General features: G+C 46.2%; 1 protein-coding gene across 4 annotated transcripts in view; it reads right to left on the bottom strand.

The window, feature by feature from the left end:
- Window positions 1–21,321, bottom strand: part of Arid1b (AT rich interactive domain 1B (SWI-like)) — a 353,360-nt gene that overhangs the window by 242,604 nt on the left and 89,435 nt on the right. For all 4 annotated transcript variants that reach the window (XM_006523223.4, XM_006523221.4, NM_001085355.1 and 1 more), the window contains exon 3: window positions 7,321–7,479. In XM_006523223.4, the coding sequence (XP_006523286.1) occupies window positions 7,321–7,479 (159 nt within the window). The remainder of the gene's footprint in view (window positions 1–7,320; window positions 7,480–21,321) is intronic.

The raw sequence follows: 21,321 nt of genomic DNA, 5'->3' as shown, positions 1-21,321 counted from the left end.
CTCTAATCAATCTTGGCTTAGCTGTTGTGGGACAACCAAGCATTATGTTAATGTGATGTTATAAGCTCCCAGGATATACAACCCATAGCCTTCCCAAGGTGTGAGTTACACTCACAGATGTAGTAGGTGAGAAAGATGGAGGGGAATAGGGGAAAGGCTGGTCTGCCTCTCATGTCTCCAAGCCTCAGTTGGTAGTGACTGCAAAGGCGAGAGCTAGAGCCACCACAGGCAGCCACACAAAAGGCATTCAGCACAGCCACTTGATGAGAGCAGGGGGGACACTCGGGGCTGAGTTAAGGCAATCATGGATATGTGCTGCTCTTCAAGCCAGTGGACCTTGCTGACAGTGGGCAGAAAACAGAATGTGTTCAGCTATGTCAGACAAAACAGCCGGCAAAGACGCTCTGTGGGACAATGACCCAGTTTTCCGTAAGTCAAGGCACAAAGTCAGCAGAGGAAGAAGGGATGGACGCAGCAGTGGACTAGCCTTGTCTACATTCTGCTTGAAACCACACAGACAAAATACACACATGACGGCTGATATCTCAACAGGTCTAGTTTAGGAGATAGCAAGCTGGAGAATTTAGTCCTTGGAGAAGATGTCACTATCTAGAAATGGCACGTGTGTCCATGATACTCCAAGGAAGCATGAGACCAAGATGGAGAGTGATGGGCGTGGAATGGTGACGGAATGCAGGGAGCATCCGTGCATCTGTGTGCAGGTCGTACAGTTCTGCTCATGAACGTGCTCACAACATTTCTAAGAGAGAAACTTCACAATCGGAAGGATGAATCGTGGCTCCAGTGGCTAGCACCCATGGGTGGCTAGCACCCAGAAGGGATCAGTACTTAGAGATAACAGGCCAAGCAAAGACCTTCTAAATACTCCTTCTGAGGAAACCAGCTCAGAATCCTTACTAGTCTGCATAAAAACACTTTCAGAAAACAAAGACTCATCCTCAGATAATCCTCAGAAATAAGAGACAAAGACAACGCCCATCAAAGCTGGAGAAACTGCCTGGTGCAGTGATTAGAAGAAATACATTAATCTTAGATAAAAGGGTCCAAAGACGATAAACATACACCTAAAATCGAAAAGAAACAACATCAGAAGAGTAGCAAAACATAATACATATGTGTGAGTGATGTGGTGCACACATACATACATACATGTACACACACACACACACACACACACAGGCATGTATATACATGCCCACATACATGCATACATGTATACGCATATATGCATGCATACATGTACACACACATACATGCATACATGTACACACGTACATATACAGGCATGCATATACATACCCACATACATGCATACATGTACACACACATACATGCATACATGCACACACACATACATGCATATATGTACACACACACACATACATATACAGGCATGTATATACATACCCACATACATATTAATGGAAAAGACAAAGACCAAGGATGCGCTGAAAAAGCTTTTACCAAAAATGATTTTTCTTAACTAGATGAGCTAGAAGCAGAAGATAAATGGTTTTTAAGACTGGGAAGGGATGATGTTAGGAGGAGATGAGGGACATGATCAATGGCACTCACACACAGGATAGAACCATCAGAGCCATTAACATGGACAAGTCATTAGTGTCAACACAAAAGTTAAAAAATGTCAGCTCAAATGCCTCAGCTCTGGGTCTGACAAGAGTATACTAACGAGGACTGTGAACTTATTTTAATACAGTTAAAAGTGAAATAACCAGACTCATGTGAACCAATTTTACAAAAACTTTATAACTCTTATAATCACATACAAAAAAAAAAAAAAAAAAAAAAAAAAAAAAAAAAACAGAATCACAAGTTAAAATCTCAAGAGTGAAACAAAGGATAAAAATTAAGAAATCTATCATCATTTGCTATGGCTTTATGGACACTTCTGCAAAACATTCAAAGGACAGACCATTCACTTCAAACACCACAAACTTTTCCAGGGACATAGGAAAGAGACAAGTCTGCAAGTGACTTACTAAGTGCCACAGACTCCAGCTCTTCTAAAAGATCATTACAGCTCAATCTCACTCACAAATACTTGTGTGAGAAACCCAAACAGATGTCAGAAAAACCGAACCAATTGTGTCTGTGCACACAAAGACACGCACACTTTCACACACACACACATGCACACACACACACTTTCACACACACACACATGCACACACACACACACACACACACACACACACACCCCTGTATACAGCCTATCTTGAGGCTGGTTTAACACTCCCAGAAGAAGAGAGGCTCACACAGCACAGACACTTTCATTTACTCAAGACTAAGAGGCCTGGCCTGTCAGCTCCCTCCAACAACACAGTGGGAAAGGCTCGGTGCAAAAAGGAAAAAAAAAGAAGTCAGAAGATAATCTGTATTTTAAAAAATTAACTATGTTTTAAATGACAAAACCTATGAAAATCAAGTGACATGAAAAAAGCACAGCCCTCACAAGAGTGTGCACCTGTCACCCAGAAAACAGACAGCAGAGGACTGAGCTCATCACACACATACACACACACACACTCACGCACACACTCACACACACATATATTCCACACATATACAGACACATAAAACACCTAGAGACATACACACTTTCACACACACACATACACACACAATAAACGCACATATATATACACAGAAACTTTGATACACACAGACACGCACACTTAACACACGGAACATACACTTTCACTCACACAGAGGCACACACTTTCACACACACATACACACACACTTACACAGACACACATACATAATTTTAAAAAGAATACAATTTACAACAGCAACAAAAGAAGAAAGGCCTGAGGTTCTCCCTGGTGGGGCAGTGCTGCTGACAGTGGAGGGAGCATCAGCTGCCTGAAGAGTCAAGTGAGAGGTGACACAATGCAGCTGGGGTGGAGAACGGCAGGGAAGCAGGGCAGCTCCTTCAGCATACAGTGCTGCCATTACTTTGGCCTCACTAACCATGTCAACGCCATGTCACTTTACTCCCCCTGCCAATTATGAAACTTTCAAATCACCCAGTTTTCCCCAGGGCCTTGAGGACTGACTCTCACTCCCTAATCCCTCTTACACACCACACCCAGCACTATTAACAACCTCCTTCCCAAGATGCTCCTTGGGTTCTGTGGGCCAGCATCCTCCCTGGCCTACAGCACAAGAATCTAGTGGGCCACACTCAGAGTCACATGTCCTGGCCTTTCATGGCTGGGCTCAACTGCACACGCTGTTCTGATTGGCTTTCCACTGAAGAACTAACTATTCCAGAGAAAAATATATAAAGCAAGAAAACACACAATTACAATAGCAACAGAAACAGACAAATTTGTTAAGGAGGAAAAAAAAAAAAAAAAAACAGAAAGAAACGAAAAAGGGTTAGGCTAGGCATGGTAGGACATGCCTACAGTCCCAGCAAAGGGAGAAGAGGACGTTCCAGGCCAGTCTGTGTTACACAGCAAAACATAAGAAAGAAAATTCCAGAAAGAACACTGAGGATGTGCAATTAGCACATACCAAGCAGCAGCAGAAACAAAAGAAACAAACAAAAACTACTATAGAGGAAACCAGACAGAAAAGAATGGAGCCCGGAGTGAATTCAAACAGCACACATCAGAGAACTGAGCAAGTGACAGAAGCCACCTCTCCAGGGAGGACGGAAAGTGCAGCTGCACAATTTCTCTGGATCAAACCAACCATTTAACCGGCGACTTGAATCAAGCAAATAGCCTTTGGTGTGGGCAGGCCTCATCCAACTCCCGAGGCCAGATTCAAACAGGCACCCGCACCCGCACCCCGTACCCACACCAGGGCCCTTCTGGGATGGTCTCCTGTCCACACACAAACTTGGGGCCTGTCACTCTCCATCTTTTCATCCTGGTCATCTTGTTTCTTTCTCTTCTGTGTACATACATACAGTAGACCACAACAAATGCGTGGAGGTCAAGGAAAACTTCCGGAGGCAGCTTCTCTTCTTCTACCACAGGGGTCCTGAGAGGCTAAGCCCACGCCCTCAGGCTTGAGGCACCACCTCTGCCCATCAGTCACCTCCTCAGTCCCACCATCCCCGGTTCCTACAATCAAGATCACACACACACACACACACACACGATATTCATGATTTCTGGGGAGCCCACCAAAATGCACAGAATTTTCATAAATCAATTTTAAAACTGAAATGAAAGAAATCAAGATTAAAAGATAGGAATTTATAGCTCAGGAAAAACACTAACAAATCCAGACCCACAGCTTTATCTCCCAGAAAACCATGCCTAGCACTGAAGACAGGCAGGGTAAGGTGCTTGTGGTGGGTACAAAAGGAGGTGCCCTCCACAGTGGACCATCTGGCAAAACCATCTAGAAGACGACAAAGTCCCGTCCTCTGACAGAGAGCTGCATGGAAGAACTCCCCACAGATCCTCCCTACTCATGTCTATGTAAGAAACAGCATACACAAGTTATAAGGGCAACACTGTTGGAAACACCTAGAAACCATCTAAATGACATTAAAAAGAACCGACTAAATATATTGTGATTTATAAAACCCAATAAGGCTCTAAAGAAATGAAAGTAGCTCTAGAAAATCTATTTAAGTGTGTGCATGAAAGAGTAACAGGGAATACACACAGCTTACAGTACATCTTCAACTGTACAAAAGAGGGCAGGAGTTACATGATACTTTGTAATTTCCTGTGTGTGTGTGTGTGTGTGTGTGTGTGTGTGTGTGTGTACATATGTATCTATAATTGTAAGGTTATTTGGCAAAGTGTGATATAGGTGGTAGCATGGCTAGGAGTAACTAAGATGGCAAGAAACTTTTCTTGTTTTTCTCCCCCCCTTTTAAGATAGTCACTGTATTAGATATCAAATTAAACTTTAAACATACTCAGCTGAGCAATAGTGGCACACACCTCTAATCCCAGCATTTTGGTATGCAAAAGCAGGAGAATCTCTGAGTTCGAGGCCAGCCTGGTCTACAAAGCCAGTTCCAGGACAGCCAGGGCTACACAGAAAAACCCTGTCTCAAAAAACAAACAAACACAAGAAAACCTAAGAAAAAGTCCTGACAAGTTTGGCTTTACTCAGAATGTTTTTAAAATAATAATTCTTATATTGAGCCATTGTGGTTAAAATACAGTTTTTATCATATATCTCACTGCATTCAAGTCAATATACAGTAAGAACTGCAAAAGGAAACCATAAACTAAGTAACTAACAGAGCAGTCATTAGAACTGGCCCTGCCTGTGGCATGCTGTCAATATTTAAATATGAAAAATAGGAAGTGACTAATTGCCATCTTCTGGAAGCCATCAGTGAACACTTCATGAAGGAAGTAAATTTGGAGCGTGGTCCTGAGGAAATGACAGGTACTCAGGAGTCCTTAATCAAACTGTTTTTACAACTGAGATTCATTTAGGCCCATGAGCGTAAGATGAACAGGCTGTCTGCACTAGAGTATCTGGATGAAGTGACCAAGCACCCCCACCCAAGATGAGTTCAATAGGGCTCTGAAAGTCCTCGAAAAGCCTTATCTCTCACAGCCCAGATGCCAGTCATTCTCACCAAAGGGAGCTGATAGGAAGTGCTTTCAAATGTTCACGCACTGGTGAGGGCTAGATAACTGAAGGGCTGCACACCCCACTTCCACAAACCCTGGACTGGCTGCTCACCTTCTTAAAATACACAAAGTCATGTGGCAATGGACTGTAAAAATCCCAAAATCACTTTAAAATGCACTCCGGTAGAATTCAGTTCCATGGTGCTGGAGAGATGGCTCAGCTGTTAAGAGTACTTGCTGAGTCAGTTCCCAGCACCCACCTAAGGGGTCTCACAATCACCTGAAACTCCAGCTCTTGGTAGGAGCTGACTCCGCTACGGGCGAAGCACTCCAAGATACATAGCTGTACACGCACAATACACATAACTAAAAGAAATATTAAAACTTTGTATGTAGAAACTACACATGCTTACATATTTGACTATTTGTGCCATAAAGAAGCCCTTAGCAAGTGAGCGGGCCTGTGAGCACCTGCTTGTTCTCATTACCACCCCCACCCCACAACAGAGAAAGTGCCGAGGGCAGCCTGAGCTGGGAAAGAGGCGCTGCTTCCGGGAGGACCTCTAGCAGCTATGTGCTATGTCTGCGCTCACTACAAGACCCTCAGCCCCTCCCAACTGGTCACTCCACTCAAGAGCAACAGTCTAAAGCAAATGAAACTGAATCACTTCAGCATGTGTGTGTGTGTGTGTGTGTGTGTGTGTATACACACACACATATATATTATACTATTTTTTCAATTATGTAAACTACAATAGATGGCCCAATAACAAATACTTATGCATTTCTATTACATGTATGTATTTGTGTGTGCGTGCACACATGGAGGTCAGAGGACAAATGGTGAGAATCTAATTTCCTTCTATCATGTGAGCCCTGGGGATGAGTGCGAATCACTGGGCTCAGGCAGGTGCCTTTACCTGCTCAGCCAGCATACCTGCCTCCAAAACAGGTGATTAATTAGTCTAATTTCAACCAGAAACTCCATGTGTGCGGTGGCAGCACACAGTTCCAGCACGCAGGGGACCAGTGGCAGGAGGAGGATCAAAGGTCGAGGCCAGAGACCCCTCCTGAAAATAGGGAAGAGAAGGGAGGAGCCAGGCAGGACAGGAAAGACCCAGCAACTGTTTACTGTAGCTCACTGCCGCTCTGCTTGTGTCTCCCTTGTTCTACAGCTGAAGGGACCCCATGTTTATAGTTTATAAGACTAACACTCCAAGGCGACCATGTTCCCATGCTGAGGTACTTAATGTCCTAACTAGAAAGGTCAAAAGGCAACCAGCACCACACCGTCACATGACCTGCAACCCCTCCTGACCAGGCCTCTCTAGGTGGAAAGGCCTTTGGAAAGATTTGAGAACACAAATGTGAAGTGAACTGACACTTGTGCTGCCTTCCACCAATCAGTAACAGAAGCAGCTACTGAAAGCTGGTCTTCCCAGTCCTCAATGTCTGCAGTAGTGGGGAGATGAGGGAAGGAGGGAAGGGAGGGGAAGTGCAGGGCCTTGTGGGTAGAGTTAGAGGACAGCCTGGGCTCCACAGTGAGGTCCAGAATAGCCATGGTCCACGGAGAAACTCTGTCTTGAAACACCAAAGGGGAAAACGCACCTCAACCCCCACAGTGCCTCTCAAAGGGCAGGAGGACGTTCAGGGCGCCAGCAGCCTCTGAACACAGCCCTGCAGGAGAACACAGATGCATGCGGGCAGCGCTTACCTGCTGTGGCTGGTACCTCTGCTGGGACTGCGCCGCCGCCGGCTGCAGGTACTGTGCCTGGGGCGGGAGGTGCGAGGGCTGCGGCTGCTGGTTGTAGTATGGCTGCTGGCCTTGCTGGCAGTAGCCACTCACAGCTTGCTGTCCGTACTGCGGTGGCATCTGTCAGAAAGTTACATAGAGCAAATGAGGAACTGAAGAGGTGTGGGAACTCAACTCAAATATGGCTTTGACGCCATCATGGGAAAAGGGTTCTCGATTCCACACTTTACCTCTGTCTTCATTAGACAAACGGACTTTCTGCCTCTGCTTACGTGCTACCCATGAAGTCAATGGTGATGTGGGATTGCCATCAAAATGCTACTTTATCAGTATCAAGTCATAAAAGTCTAGTGGCAAGGGGTTCCTTCCCTGACCCTGACATTTAAAATGCTCCTGCTATGAAAGCCAAGGAGATGGTGAATTAATTCCATCCCCACACAACAGGCAAACTGCAGTGAGTTCACACAGCCCAGGGTAACCCCTTCACAGACTGGGGGAAAGCTGTGGTTGGATACAAGGCATGGTGTGTGTGCTTCTGGGTCAGATCACCCCAGCCCTGTTTGTAAGATGATGGCAGAGGGTGACGCCAGCACTTGCACGTAATAATTTGCTAAGAGAAAGTGTACCCCATTACCACCAAACAAAACCGCTTGATCTTGCATGTACCTCAGAGGTCAAGTGTAGGAAACTGGACCTACTGGGAAGCCTTTGTGATCGTAGGGGCATGGCAGCCCCTTGGCCCCAGGCACACTCATTACTGCTGCTGTCCATGCAGTAACAAGGCTCTGTGTCACGTGTTCCCACCATGAGGGGTTGCCCATCAAGGACCCAGAGCTGCAGGACTAGCCTGTGCCCTCAAAACTGGGAGCCAAAGAAACTGCTTTCCCACTCGAGAGCATTACCTCGGATCCTGTCATAGTAATGGAAAGCCAACACATATACCAAATAATACCTCCCTAAACGTGTTCCTGAAGGATGAACATCTAGTAGAGAGTAGTTTTCTTAGTGGATAGAGCAGGGAAAAACAAAGAACTTGTATTACAAATACCAGAGCTAGACCAAGCCGGCAGAAATCAGCCTCTCACTCACACCCAGAGGATGGCCCTCCTCATGCGGGATTACAGCCCTGACAGTGTCCTCCTTGCTTCTTTCCCCTCCATAATCTTTTTGTGCCCCACCACCACCCAATTAGGAGAGCAGGAAAGAAAAAGAAAAACAAAACCCAGGCTGTGAGTGTGCTCTGCTGCTGCAGATGAAGACCTCCTGCTAATGATACCACAATATGGTCCACGAGAGAACTCCAGGAACCTCGGCCCCAGGAGCCCACACACTTCAGAAACCGGAGGACCAGATCCACACTGAAGAGCCAAATTATTTACAAAAACACTGAGCAATGGAAAAGAAGTGATACTAAAGCGTTTCCATCTAAGACAATGCACTAGTTCACAGCACACACAACGATTCAAAGGAGAATAGTGCATAGGGGATAATGGTTCTCTCTCTTTCAGTCCAGGCCAATTGTTGGTTCAAAACCTCCCTGCTATGACCACTGAAAGTATGGTCAAATAGGTTTTAAACGGGCTTTTCACCACACAGAATGTAGGCTGCTACAAGCAGGCAAGTTTTTTTTTTTTTAAATTAATAGCACTGCTGAAATCTTTGCTTTATTTATTCTACAGTTTGATATTTCACATTGAATGAAGTCAAGCCAAAGAATGTCCCTAGAGCGTAAGTCCGCATGCTGGAACAGTACACCGCAGGACAAGGTGCACGCACTCCCAGCCAGCACCTATGTCTGATTCGGTAACTAATGCAGACTCACATGGCAACCTTGTGTGATCTAAGGCAGGTGAGGAGAACGTGCCTGCCGGAGCTGAGATGTCAGGAAGCCTCAGACAACACAGCGACTCCCCTAGGCGCTGAGCTCTCCCACGGGGACTCCGTGGCTTACGGAAACTCTCACACACATATGGAGACGTTCTCTGACTCTCACACACATGGAGACGTTCTCTGAGAGAGGGCTGCTCTGTCTGCCAGGCAAGGCAAACTGGATGGCCCATGTGTCATTGTCATGCACATACAGCTGTAAAACTGGGGTCCCTCGAGATTTCACACTGATTCTGGCAACCAATCTGGACTCTAGGCAGGTGCCCATACCAAGGCTGATGCTCCTTATCAAACTACAAGCTGTCACGTAACATTACCTACCCTAAGCACTGCTTTTAAGAACCAATTTTTTTCAATATGGTAAGTAATTGCCTACTGCTGGAACTAAGGCTCAATTCTTTAATGGTTAACTGGCTTTGTTTTGACCAGTTTAGAAACACCCACCAAATGCTTTTTCAGACTTATTAAATGAAATGCCACTATTATGAAACAGACCACCCCAAGAGCCCAGGAGCCCACTGTCGCCCACCCTCTCAGTACTTGGCCACCAGGTACTCAGTACTACCCTCCAGTCCACCTCAGACTTGTTTAGCCCTGGTGTCTATCATTCAGTATATTACTTCTGTGGCGCTAAGGCAGAAGTGACAAAGTGACAAAGGCCTAGAGACATCCATGAGGAACATACTGCAAAGTACATGTGGGCTCTTCAGAGTCTTGGCAGTCTCTACTGTTGTAATTGTATTTAGTATCAACAAAGACTATCAGACTAACATGCATTCGAGGCTGACAGTACCATGTGTCACATGCTAAGATCTGGGGCCATGGGCACTTCTGCCTTAGGTGTCACCCTGGCACAGAGCAGGCAAGTTCACCACAATCCTTGTCCCCAGGCCTGACTGACTCATTTTACCACGAGAACAATGTGGTCAGCCTTGGGCTGTGTGTGTATCTGCTCCCACACCAAAGCCATGCCCTTGGCAGAGGACCTGCCAGCTAAGTTATCTGATGAAGGAGTGTTGCCCAATGGGTCAGAGAATCAGCATGTGCAATTGAAACTCGCCAAACGCAGTCACCTGTGCTGAGTGAGCACTAGCCCTGCCTTCAGGTTCATTCCATCTACCAGTGGGAAGTCAGCAGCGTACCAACCCTGGAACCCACTAGCCTTCAGTCACTACTGCAACCACACGCCCTGTGCTTCCATCCATGGCTGCTCGATAAAGAGTATCAGCAAACTAGGCTAATGGGAAATCTCCAGAAAATATCTGGGACCCAGTGTTTTCTCATGACTTTTAAAAAGAATCTATTTCAACAATTTGACACTTCTACATTTGAAAACAACAACTTCTCTTTTAAAAGCTGAGTGTTTCCAAGGATTCTATTGGAGGAGGAAGGTGTGCCTAAAGGTGATGTGATGCCCCTTCCTCAAGTGTTCTCTCCAGGAAATTATCCCTCTAAGGGAAACGAGTCTCAATCTGTGTCACGAGGGGACACTGGTCCCCATGTTTCTCTTCACCATACCCTGACCTTTCTCTCATTTCCAAAATGAATGAACCATCAAGGTTCTCCTTCTCCTTCTCCATCACTGACCTCAAGACCCAGCGGGTCTCCAGATACAAGCAGCTCTGACTTACTATGCGGCTCTGTCGGGTCCTGTCCCAACTGTCAGGAAGAAGCACTCTAACTGGCATGCAAGGCAAACAGGAAAAAGCAACTAAGTTTTACATTACAGTTGGAAAGGTGGCATAAAACACACAACACTGTCAAAACACATATTTCAAGATCTTTCAAAACTAAAAATACTGTGTTAAGTCAAAAAAAAAAAAAAAAAAAAACCCAAAAAGCAAGCAAAGGTTACAGTGGCATCAGGCCATTTGTCTGTGGTGGGTATTAGTTCTGAACTCACAAACAGTAACAGCACAAAAGCATCCATCTAAAAGGAACCACCGGCCGCACTCTGTGAAGGGCAGGGTAGAATCTAGGCCTTTACGAAATCAATGAGGCAGAGAGGGTGTCTATCTCAGGAATGTCTACCCAGCAGGCATGGGACCTGGGTTCTACTCCTAGTGGAAAAAGAACAGAGGGAAAGAAAGGGCAGAGAGAATAAAGGGTGACGACGAGTGGGTGGAGCTTGAGGAGGGAGGAGGGATAGAGATGTGGTAGTGAGTGGGTGGAGCTTGAGGAGGGAGGAGGGATATAGATGTGGTAGTGAGTGGGTGGAGCTTGAGGAGGAGGAGGGATATAGATGTGGTAGTGAGTGGGTGGAGCTTGAGGAGGGAGGAGGGATAGAGATGTGGTAGTGAGTGGGTGGAGCTTGAGGAGGGAGGAGGGATATAGATATGGTAGTGAGTGGGTGGAGCTTGAGGGGGGAGGAGGGATAGAGATGTGGTAGTGAGTGGGTGGAGCTTGAGGAGGGAGGAGGGATATAGATGTGGTAAAACTCATATTCTCACTGTAGTTGCATGAAAGGTTTGTTTTCATGTGGTTCTGATCTTGTTCTTAGGCTTACATTTCTAATTCTACACTTTAAGATCGAAATCTTGCCTCCAACTAATACCCTTTCAGCCCTAAAAGGAAGGGACATGGGGACAGCGCACTCAAGCTGGGGAACCTAGGAGGGTCCTAGAGCCCTCTGGAAAGGATTAGCGTGGGGCAGGGGCCCTCTGTGGCCTCATCCACTAACAGGAGCCCTAAGGGCTGCAAAATCTCAGGCCAGCTTTTCCTGCGTCTCCTACACAAGATACCAATCCTTCAAGGCACCTCAGGAAATCAGCTCTAAGGTGAACAGTTTGATCTCCCAAAGAGCCTTGGCCTAAGCTAACAGGAGTCCAGGCTAAAGGCCCCCTAAGCAGCAGTGAAACACCAGACAGAACTGTGGCAGCCCAGCTCCCGGAAGCTCCGGCACACTAAAGCCGAGACACCGCCCAGCTTCCGCTGAGGGCACCTTGCCTTGGCACACCTGAATCGACCCGCCGCATCAGTTCATATAGAACTGTTCCTGCAGAAAGACAACTTGGAAGCGGACAGAAGACTTAAGACTGCTCCACACCCATCACCAACAAACGCAATTTGCTCAAACCCATTCCCACCTCTGGCCTGGAAACAAGCTCATTACTGTGCTCTGAGAGGAGTGAGCTCTCTTCAGTTCACACAGACCCAGCCCTCTCTTCCATGCTAGGCTCTGCTGAAGACCTCCATGCTGAGGAGTTGGCTGTGCAGTGACACTCCGCCCATTCAAGCTGCTGTCAGCGAGGCCTGTCCTAGCTCGCCTACTACTTACTGCTGGGATTAACATTGGGAACAAAAGCAACAGGGGTTAGGGGTGGTTTACAGTCATGAAGATGTCAGGACAGGAACCTGAGGCAGGAACTGAAGCAGAGGACACTCAGGAACACCGCTTGCTGGCTTGCTCTCCACAGCTCACTCAACTTGCTTTATAACACAACCCAGGACCACAGTGGGCTGGGCCCTGCCACATCAATCGTTAATCAGGAAATTCTTAGGGAGGCATTTTCTCAGTCCAAGTTCTCTCTTCTCAAACGATGCGAGCTGTGTCAAGTTACCAGAAACAAAGCCAGGCAGCACGCCGTCCATGTCCATCTGCAGAGGTCACCACACAACCACGACTCCTGCTCTTCCCCCACCAGCCCCTGCAGCTGCTGCTCAACACTCAGCTCTGCGAGCCTGGACATGGCTGCTTCTCTCATGCAGGTGGCCACACACTGCTGTGCAGGCTCTGCTGGCTTATCTCACTCTGGGCAGGGTTCTAAAGGCCACTGGACGTATACAAGGCCGTTTATCCAGAAACGCTTGGGTTGTTCCCCATCAGTGGGTTTGTGCATGGTGCTGTTCTGAACAAGGCCTTAAAAGCATCCATCTAAACCCCATTCCGTTTGCCCAGGTGCATCCAGAGTGACGATAGAGCCTCTGATGGCGCTTGCTTTGAATCCTTAGGCCCTGCATGCTGCTGTACACGGTGTCCCCGGGAACAGCCATCCTAGTGAGCGCCACTCACTGTGCTTTCCCTGGTGACCCAAGCTGTTGGGCATGTCACTTCACCTACTGAGTGGCCGCTGGGAAACACCTCCCCCCATGCTTTGTCCCCTTGCCATGTGCGTGGGCGTGTCACCCGAGGGCTGTAGGGCGGTATTAAGTGTCATCAGGCACTGCAAACGCGTTTTTTGCTGTGGTTCTGCCGCTTCCTTCCTTCCGCCTGCCCGGTAAGTTTTCAGTTTTTGATTTTGTTGTTGTGGCCTCTGCTTTAATGGCCATGACAGTGCTCCTGTGTGTTCTCCAGAGGGTCACGACGTTCCTAGCCTGAAGCTTCTTTCTTACACCTAGGTCTGTCATCCACTCAGAGTTCACTTTTGAACATGGGCATTTAAGTCAGGTGCGGGGTGCGATCTCATTCTTTGAAAAGCGCCTGCGCCTACTGCTCTTACCCGATCCTTTGGTTCTAAGAAGTACAATCAGCATCTGTACTTTAAGAGAGAGGTTTAAAGAGAAACAGTAGAATACTAAATGCAGGCACACTCCATGCACCTATGTACGAGGTCCAAGCACATCACAGAAACCACACTAACAGCCACAGGACAGGAGAAACTAAAAGGGGCACAAGAGCTTTCTAAAAATGATTTTAAAAAATTCTTAATTTGTGAATCGTTTCACGAATACTTGGACTTTGTCAAAACTCATCCAATTGTATATAACTTAAAATCTGGGCATTATAATAATCATACCTTAAAATTTTATGAGACTACACATCTACATCTAATAGAGAAAAGGAATCGAAACTGTAGCCTGCACACTTTTACTAACCCATAAGTTATTTTAAAACACATATTTAACATATTCAAGCTAGGTGCCTAATGGTTGTTTCACAGGTTTTTACTTGACATAAGAAAAATACAGAGCAACTGGGCATATTGAAATAATTATGACTTCTATTCAAATAAAAAAGCAAGTCTCTAAGCTAGGTCACAGTGTGTATAGAAGCAACATCTTTTTTCCTTGAATTCTGTCTCTAGGTATTTATCTTAAAGAAAAAAAATGAACCAACTAAGCAAACATTTGCACAGCTGGGCGTTTAATTCTGCGTGTTGGAAATGCAGAAATCCAACTGTCCAACATCAGCAGACTCACTGCAGGGAGACGGAGTCAAAACCTGACAGAGCCACTAAGCACACTGGTTCCCACGACAGACGTCATAAGGAGCCCTGTCCATGCACCTGACCCGGGACTTAGGGAAACAAGCTTCCAAGAACTAAATCATGCTGTTTTAATACGAAAGTGTGGAGGTGCATACAGACAACGAATTACTTATCTACAATCTCTTATCAAACCCGTAGCCTGTAAAAACCTTTTTCATGGCCCTAGAAAAAAATGCAATTCATTTCTGATTATTTACAACTGCTGTCTGCTAAGAGTCAACAACAACAACAAAAACCCAAACACTGTAGCAATTTACCTTTAATAGCAGAAATCATTGCAATCTGTTTTTCATTAGATTTAGGTCCTTCCAGGTAAAATCTACACAATTGAAAAAAAACCCACAGGAAAACAAAACAAAACAAAAAAACTTAAGTTCCACTCAGCTGAGGCTAATTCTGCTAGCTTTTAAATTCACAGAATATTTCCCATGCAAGAGAAAAACAGCAAGACATTCAGCACGTCAGCTGATGCAGGGCTGAAGCAGCTGAGGGGGTGCTGAGGCCAACAAGCCCACCCTAAAGGAGGCTGCAGGAAGGCAAGGGCCTTCACCTGGGCAAGTGTTTCCTTCCAAGCGGTTTAATCCAACCCCAACTGAGAAGACTCAAGGACACAGGTGCTTTTTTTTCCTCTATGTTTTTATTTAAAAGAGGGAGGGAGAGAGAGCCCGCTCCTGTCCCAAACTCAGCTAAAGAGAAACTACTCCAGAGCTTCCTCCAACTAGTTCTTTATACTTGAAAATAAGCCATCAACAAACAAGCACTGTGTTCAGCATGCACGCTGCACACATGCACGCAAGTCAAGTTTGTTCCACCTTACTCCACCTCTCTTCAAGAACAGAACCACCACACAAGCACACACGCACAGAGGTGGGGGTGGGGCGCGGCGGCAAGTGAGCTGGGGCTAAGAAAGAGTTGGCAACGCACTCCAGGGCTCCAGGATCATTGCAGGGTCAAAGGACGGCCTTGCCTTTGATCCAGAAGGCGGAGGTGCGCTGGAGCTCAAAGGTGCCTCAGGCCCCTGTAGACCCCGTCCCCTCTTCTGCCCCCTCTTCCATCCCCTCTTCTGTGCCCTGGTTCCCAGCACGTTCACCTTACACCACAAACACTGCTGCTTATTCAGACTCAAAAACAAACACGTTTTTTAGAATGATTTAGCAAACCAGCACCCTTCTACCCCCCACCAAGAAATTTAGGCTTTTCATTGTAGTAACATAGATTTACATTTTGATTTGTGAAACAATGAAAAGTTCTTTTGTTACAGCAGCTTTTTTGTTTTTTTGGTTTTTCGAGACAGGGTTTCTAGAGACAGGGTTTCTCGGTATAGCCCTGGCTGTCCTGGAACTCACTCTGTAGACCAGGCTGGCCTCAAACTCAGAAATCTGCCTGCCTCTGCCTCCCAAGTGCTGGGCTTAAAGGCGTGTGCCACCGGCTACAACAGCCTTTTTTAATGGCAAATTTGTTAGTAAACTTTAGGCGCACTCAATAGAAGGTTTTCAGATAAAAACAGGAAAGAGCAGGTGTCATTCTATTGCTTGGTTTCTTTATGTTCTTCCTGGCCAACAGAATCTCTCAGAGCTTCCTCTAGGTCCAACTGCTTCCTCCTTAGCAGATCACAGACCAGTGCTCTTCAGAGCGAATGTTCTTTATGGCTGTGGGAACTAAACAATAGTGCCTCTGGTAACCTCGATTTCCAGGAGTCAGGGATGTGTCCAGAGCAGCCTTTATTTACTCTCATTAAGTAAATGATCAGTTCATGGATGACTCTGTTATCCATGAACTGATTTAGATTCTTACACTCATTTGTATTTCCAGTCTATGCTACCTCTTTAGGACAGTGATTCTACAACATTGTTATCCATTTTACAAAGTGGTGAACCTTCTAATTTTCATAAAATTAACTCTGTCAAGCTTCATGGAGTGTGCCCTAACTCTCATGCAACTTAAGATTAATAAATGTATGGTCAAACAAGAAAGGCCAATGCCTTTCCTTAGCTGAGCAGACTCCTGCTCTCTCCAGCCCTGTCTCCTGACTGACAAGTGCTTCCAGTGGGCCAGTCTGTACAGCTGCTAAATAGCATGAACGACTCCAAAGCAAAAGTGGGGTGACCTCCTTGTTACCTTTAAAGAGCCCTCCACCAACATTCTAGTCTCTCCGCTACCACCCCAGTGTGCAAGGTCCACCTTCTGCTGAAGGTCAGCCAATTTACCTCTACTGGGCATATACCCAGATGTTCCAACTGGTAATAAGAACACATGTTCCACTATGTTCATAGCAGCCTTATTTATAATAGCCAGAAGCTGGAAACAACCCAGATGTCCCTCAACAGAGGAATGGATACAGAAAATGTGGTACATTTACACAATGGAGTACTACTTAGCTACTAAAAACAATGAATTTATGAAATTCTTGGGCAAATGGATGTATCTGGAGGATATCATCCTTAGTGAGGTAACCCAATCACAAAAGAAGTCATTAGATATGCACTCACTGATAAGCGGATATTAGCCCAGAAACATAGAATACCCAAGATACAATTTGAAAAACACAAAAAAATCAAGAAGAAGGAAGACCAACACGTGGATACTTCATTCCTCCCTAGAATAGAACAAAACACCCATGGAAGGAGTTACAGAGACAAAGTTTGGAGCTAAGACGAAAGGATGGACCATCCAGAGACTGCTCCACCCAGGGGCCCATGCCATAATCAGCCACCAAACGCAGATACTATTGCATTTTCCAGCAAGATTTTGCTGAAAGGACCCTGATATAGCTGTCTCCTGTGAGGCTTTGACAGTGCCTGGCAAATACAGAAGTGGATGCTCACAGTCATCTATTGGATGGAACACAGGGTCCCCAATGGGGGAGCTAGAGAAAGTACCCAAGGAGCTGAAGGGGTCTGCAACCCTATAGGTGGAACAACAATATGAACTAACCAGTACCCCTAGAGCTCGTGTCTCTAGCTGCATATGTAGCAGAAGATGGCCTAGTCGGCCATCACTGGGAAGAGAGGCCCCTTGGTCTTGCAAACTTTATATGCCCCAGTACAGGGGAACGCCAGGGCCAAGAAGTGGGAGTGAGTGGGTAGGGGAGCAGGGCGGGTGAGTGAATAGGGGACTTTTGGGATAGCATTTGAAATGTAAATGAAGAAAATATCTAATAAAAAAAAATAATTTATAAAACACAGACCTTCGCTGGTGGTGAAACACTTTCCATTACAACCCAGGTTAAACAGGTTTTACTGTGTATAAAATTAACATTCAAGTATATAATTAGGGTTTTAAGTTCATACATATGTATGAAAATGTATGTTCATAAGTATGAACAGGTATGTTCATACATACTTATGTAGTTTTATGTTCAAGTGCCCTAATCATACATGCACTTCCCCAGCTCCTTCTCAAGCATCCATCAAGGACATTTAACACTCGGTCTATAAACTCTACGGAGTGCTTTCAGATAAAACACGGCACAAAAGGAAGAGGAGCCTGCTTTAGAGATGACGTATAGTGTAACACAGGGTAAAGAATTTTACTCTAAACATTATGTGAAGTTGGCATGGCAGAGGAAAGCAACATTACCAACTCAGAGGGCCTGCTGGTGACGAGACAGCCAGAAGAGAGCAGTCTACAATCTTCCTAATCCACTGAGGGTTATCAGCTGGAAGAAGACTGTGACAGTAAAAGGAGCCATGCTGGGGGGAAGCTTGGACAGTTCTGCTAGTCCTTTACAAACATTCTCCCCCTCCCCAAACATGGGCAGTCATCTTGAGAATGCATGAACAGGGCTCCACAAAGCCTTCTCCCATGGAAGCCATCAAGTGGACTGAGAGAGAAAGGGCTCCAGGTGATCTATGCAAGCACTCCCAGAAGCAGCACCTCCTCGGCAGAGGTGACCAGAAAATAGAAGGGCCTGTGCCACCTGCACTTGGGAATTCTGCATCCGAGAAAGTGCAGGCTGCAGAGGGCACACAGATGAGCTCATGTACTGGGACTGAAGGCATCTCACTGGAGAGCTTCCTTATTATATTATTGCCCAAACTCCAGCATTCTATAGATACTTCTGAATCTATAAAGCAGGATGTTTGTGTGTATGTGTTGGGGGGGGGGGGGGGGGTGGTAAGAAAACCCCAAGTGAAAGCCTTGTAACAACAACACTCTGTGCACAACCAAGACAGCAGGGGATTCTGGAGTCAGGCTGCACTTGCCCCATAGGCACATGGGAAGACTTCACTCACTGCACTGAGAATCTGAAAGCCTGTGACCACTGGGGGGGGGGGGGGGAGGGCTGGGGGGGGGTTGCTACAGGGAGCCATGTGCCTACCTACCCTCCTGGCAGAGATCCCATAGTTACATGGACAGAAGGAGGAGTTGAGAGCTTTCCCAGTTCCTTACTTAAACCTGGCTGCCAGCATGGATGTGCCGACAGGGGAGTTCTGGGAATTTTCAAGAGATAACCTTTGCTGAGGCTGCAATGTCAGCCTTGTAGCTGCATGACGGGGTCACGTGCAAGGAATATTCAATTACAAAGGCTGTTCTCTCTGAGGTAACTAGTGAGCAGAGCTGGAGATGCAGAAAGCACTGATTTTACAACAGCCATGGAGACAGCAGCAGGACCTTCTTGAAGGGAAAGCCAGGGAACGGGAGGAGAGACACAGGCGTGCACATCATTACCTTCAGGATTTCTGGTCACAGGGCAAAGGGTATGTGTTGGTGTGTGTGTGTGTGTGTGTGTGTGTGTGTGTGTGTGTGTGTGTGTGTGTAGATATGACTTGAATATGTATTATACAAGTGGGTGTGTACCCTGTAGGCAACATGAAGCTGCAGGGGGTGGCTGGGGCTCAGTCTGGGGCTAAGAGTGGGACAAAAAGGTGGTAGAGTGGGGAGGAGCCCTGGCCCCTGGCTCTCAGAAAACTAACAAGCTCCCAGGCTTGAAGTAAGGGGTGGGTGTCCACTGCCAAGCTGGCCTCAAACTCAGTATGCAGCCAAAGGATAGCCTTCAACTTCTGATACTGCTACCTCTGTGTCCCAGGAAGTGCAGGTGACAGGCCCTCATCCCCACACGTGGCTCATGCAACACTGGGCATCATGATACTACACACACACTCTATGTAAACCCAGAAATACAACTTTAACTGAGCTGGGGGCTATAGGTATGTGTGCCCCCATCGGTTTGGAGTTTTTGCCTCTTGCTTTTTAAATGTGTGTGGAAGAGATCTGAAATCAGATCCCCCTTCTTCAACAAACACCCACAGAGACATCTTCCACCCCCTAAAGTAAAGCGTTTTTAATTGAAAAACAAAATCTAGCTGAGGTGGCTATACACAGTAGAACCTCTAACCCTAGTACTCAGGATGCGGAAGCAGGAGGATTCCACAGTTCAAGGCCAGCCTGAGGGGAGGAGTGTGGCCTGCTATTTCAGGTAAGTAGAAAGGAATGGCTGGGGCTTGTTTGCTTTCCCAAGAGCACCCAGGCTACCCTCTGCCTGTGAGGATGCGTGTGCACAGCCACCTGACAAACAGCCGGAAGTCCTAGAGAAACCCTCTTCCAATCTGTACGGAGCAAGCCCTGCTTCCTTCAGAACCGTCTCCTGATCCTCCTGTTACCCTGCATTAGAAATTCGAGAAAATGGTCTTTAGTTTAAACAATTCCTTTATTCTACATTAGCAAATGCTTACTGAAAGCATAAAACTTTTGAAACAACAAAAAGCCACAAATACCTCCTTATGCAAAACTTATTTAAGTCTTAAACAATCACACACATTTCTTAATGTACACAGCACTGAAAGGCTGCAGCCATTAGGCTGGGATACGACCCATGACTGTGACCCTATGACACAGAGCCTGACCAGCACTCAGCAAAAGCCTTGTTCCACACAGCACTGCATCAGTACAGGACCCCACACAGACCTGGTAAGAAGCCTTGGGGACACTCTCACACAACACTCAAGACTTTTCTTTCTCTTTCCATTACTACATCCCATTTTCTAACTTCTTACACATGCCTACTTCCAAATCCTCATTCTCTCACCCCCCGCCCCCCGCCCCTTAGAAAACACCTCTTCATTTACTCTCATTTCTCTCCTTTCTTCCTCTTGGCGGCATCAGCCCGCTGCTCTCTTACCACCTGGCCGATCTCACAGCTCATATACCCCCTCAGGGGCATCTGGGCTCCCCGAAGCCAGCAGTCCCCACTGGGACAGACTTCTGAAACTGAGGGCTGGCAGGAGCCTCCCCTGATTACAGTTTGCCATCTGCTACTGCAGAGAGGGCTGAGATCTGGGCTGTTGAATTTTTGTTTTGCTTCTCTCTCAGACAAGAAAGAACTGACTTCATTTTCCTGTGAAAGAGCAAGTGTGGAGCACAAGAACACAGAGTGTGCACACACACGCACACGTGCGCACACACAAACCCTCTGCAATATACTCACATGCACAGAGCATGTGGATATAGCTCGACTCCCAGTGAGAGCTGGCATAAGGCTTGACAAAAACAATAGGGCATAAGCCCTTTTCTCCTGAAACAGAAAACCATGCAATGCTCTAAAAAATAAAATTGTTACGTCTGCAGAGTGTTTAATGTGATATGAAAAAGAATCCACTAGAACACCTCTTATAATACTTGTTTTGAGGCAGTTCATTCCCAAAACACATTTTCCATTGCTATAATCTTTTAAAGTGCTCATCTATCTGGCTTTTACAGTAATCTGCAAGTGTGAAACAAATATACAGTGCTCAGTGGGGGAAAAGAGCAGGGGGCTTAATCTACTGTACTTTCATTTGCCAAAACCAAGAGTTGTGGGGCAGAGCCGCAAAAGTGCTTATCAGTTCCACTGGTCTAATGAATAGATACAGTTTCTGTAATTTTCATT

Source organism: Mus musculus, chromosome 17 (assembly GCF_000001635.26).
Source record: "Mus musculus strain C57BL/6J chromosome 17, GRCm38.p6 C57BL/6J".
NCBI lineage: Eukaryota > Metazoa > Chordata > Mammalia > Rodentia > Muridae > Mus > Mus musculus.
Note: the sequence above shows the minus strand (reverse complement) of the source record. Positions and strands in the feature narration are given on the sequence as shown.